Genomic DNA, 1,643 nt, shown 5'->3' with positions numbered 1-1,643 from the left:
AAGAAATATTCTACAAATCAAATCACTGTCTTTCTCACATACATATGTGTCTGTGTATTAAAAACTGACATGTAGTTTAAAAAAAATATTTTCCAAATGTTACAGCAATACTTTGTTATTATCAATGACAAAGTTAAAAATAGTTACTTTAAAACTGCTTAAAAACCTTTTTGTATCCAGTTACAACCCAAAAATGCAATGTAAACTTCTAAAGAACTTACTTGGTGTGAAAGCAAATCTGTGCTTGCATAATTCACAGTATTCTTTTCGACTGTGTAAGAAATATTCTACAAATCAAATCACTGTCTTTCTCACATACATATGTGTCTGTGTATTAAAAACTGACATGTAGTTTAAAAAAAATATTTTCCAAATGTTACAGCAATACTTTGTTATTATCAATGACAAAGTTAAAAATAGTTACTTTAAAACTGCTTAAAAACCTTTTTGTATCCAGTTACAACCCAAAAATGCAATGTAAACTTCTAAAGAACTTACTTGGTGTGAAAGCAAATCTGTGCTTGCATAATTCACAGTATTCTTTTCGACTGTGTTTCAGCCACTGAACTAAGCTGCAATCACAAACACATTCATTAGTGTTACAATGAAGATATTTTAAGGTTTCACTGAAAACCAATGTTCTATTAAAATTTAAGGTATTATAGAGCTTTTATAATTTCAACAGTTTCATATTTATAATATTCTTTTTTACTTTTTATAACTTAATGCCTTCTGAAAGTACAGAACTGTAACAGATATGTTTCTACTATTTTAAAAGTTCAATTAACTAAATTGTAATGTCCTCAAGGCTAAACTCAACTATGAAAGACTCTCCGAGTATCTTATCAGTTCTAACACTGCTCTGATGACACTGCTACCATGGGTAGCTCGGTCTGAATCCTGCTGGCTGTGTACCCAGAACAAGTTACTTAACTCTTGTTTTCTTATCTGCATAATAATAAAAACATTCCACCTCATGGTTCTAAGGATTAAATGATTTAAGATCTATAAAAGCAATGAGCACCACCTGGCACAAAGCATTATAAAAATGTAAGGTATTGTCATGTCAAGCAGAATCAGAAAACTTTAACACTTCCAATGAACAAAAGAAGCTCTCCACGGGAGAAACGAACAAACAGGTACTCAAATGCACCTGGAAAACAGTAACACCAAAATGACAGGGAATGGTAAGAAGGAATATGGGTAATTTCCAAATTTTCACAATTAAAAAAAAACTACTATAGAAAAAGTTCACTGAAACAATCCCCCTTACTATATAAATAACAAAACCAAAGCTCAGACATAAAATTTTCTAAAAGGATGACTCACCATTCTTGATGGATAAACTTAATACTGCCAGTACATACACAAGGATGATAAAGAGGTTTCTCAGGTGTTCCTTCTGACCGACACACTCTACATATGTCTGTGAATGAAAAAGATAAATTGATTACACTTTTTTTTAAAAAACCCAAGAGGGGCGCCTGGGTGGCTCAGTGGATTAAGCCGCTGCCTTCGGCTCAGGTCATGATCTCAGTGTCCTGGGATCGAGCCCCGCATCGGGCTCTTTGCTCAGCGGGAGCCTGCTTCTCTCTCTCTCTCCGCCTACTTGTGATTTCTCTCTCTGTCAAATAAATAATAAA

General features: G+C 33.5%; 1 protein-coding gene across 3 annotated transcripts in view; it reads right to left on the bottom strand.

Moving 5' to 3' along the window:
• The window catches only part of MARCHF6 (membrane associated ring-CH-type finger 6), an 85,278-nt gene that overhangs the window by 59,109 nt on the left and 24,526 nt on the right, over positions 1–1,643 (bottom strand). Inside the window, exons 2-3 of one of the 3 annotated variants that reach the window (XM_059416907.1) lie at positions 1,330–1,426; positions 499–572 (exon numbers count right to left, since the gene is read on the bottom strand). The exons of the other annotated variants lie outside the window; for them this stretch is intronic. Of the exons in view, the coding sequence (XP_059272890.1) occupies positions 499–572; positions 1,330–1,426 (171 nt within the window). The remainder of the gene's footprint in view (positions 1–498; positions 573–1,329; positions 1,427–1,643) is intronic. 3 annotated transcript variants of the gene reach the window in all.

This window comes from Mustela nigripes, chromosome 12, assembly GCF_022355385.1.
Source record: "Mustela nigripes isolate SB6536 chromosome 12, MUSNIG.SB6536, whole genome shotgun sequence".
Classification (NCBI taxonomy): domain Eukaryota; kingdom Metazoa; phylum Chordata; class Mammalia; order Carnivora; family Mustelidae; genus Mustela; species Mustela nigripes.
Note: the sequence above shows the minus strand (reverse complement) of the source record. Positions and strands in the feature narration are given on the sequence as shown.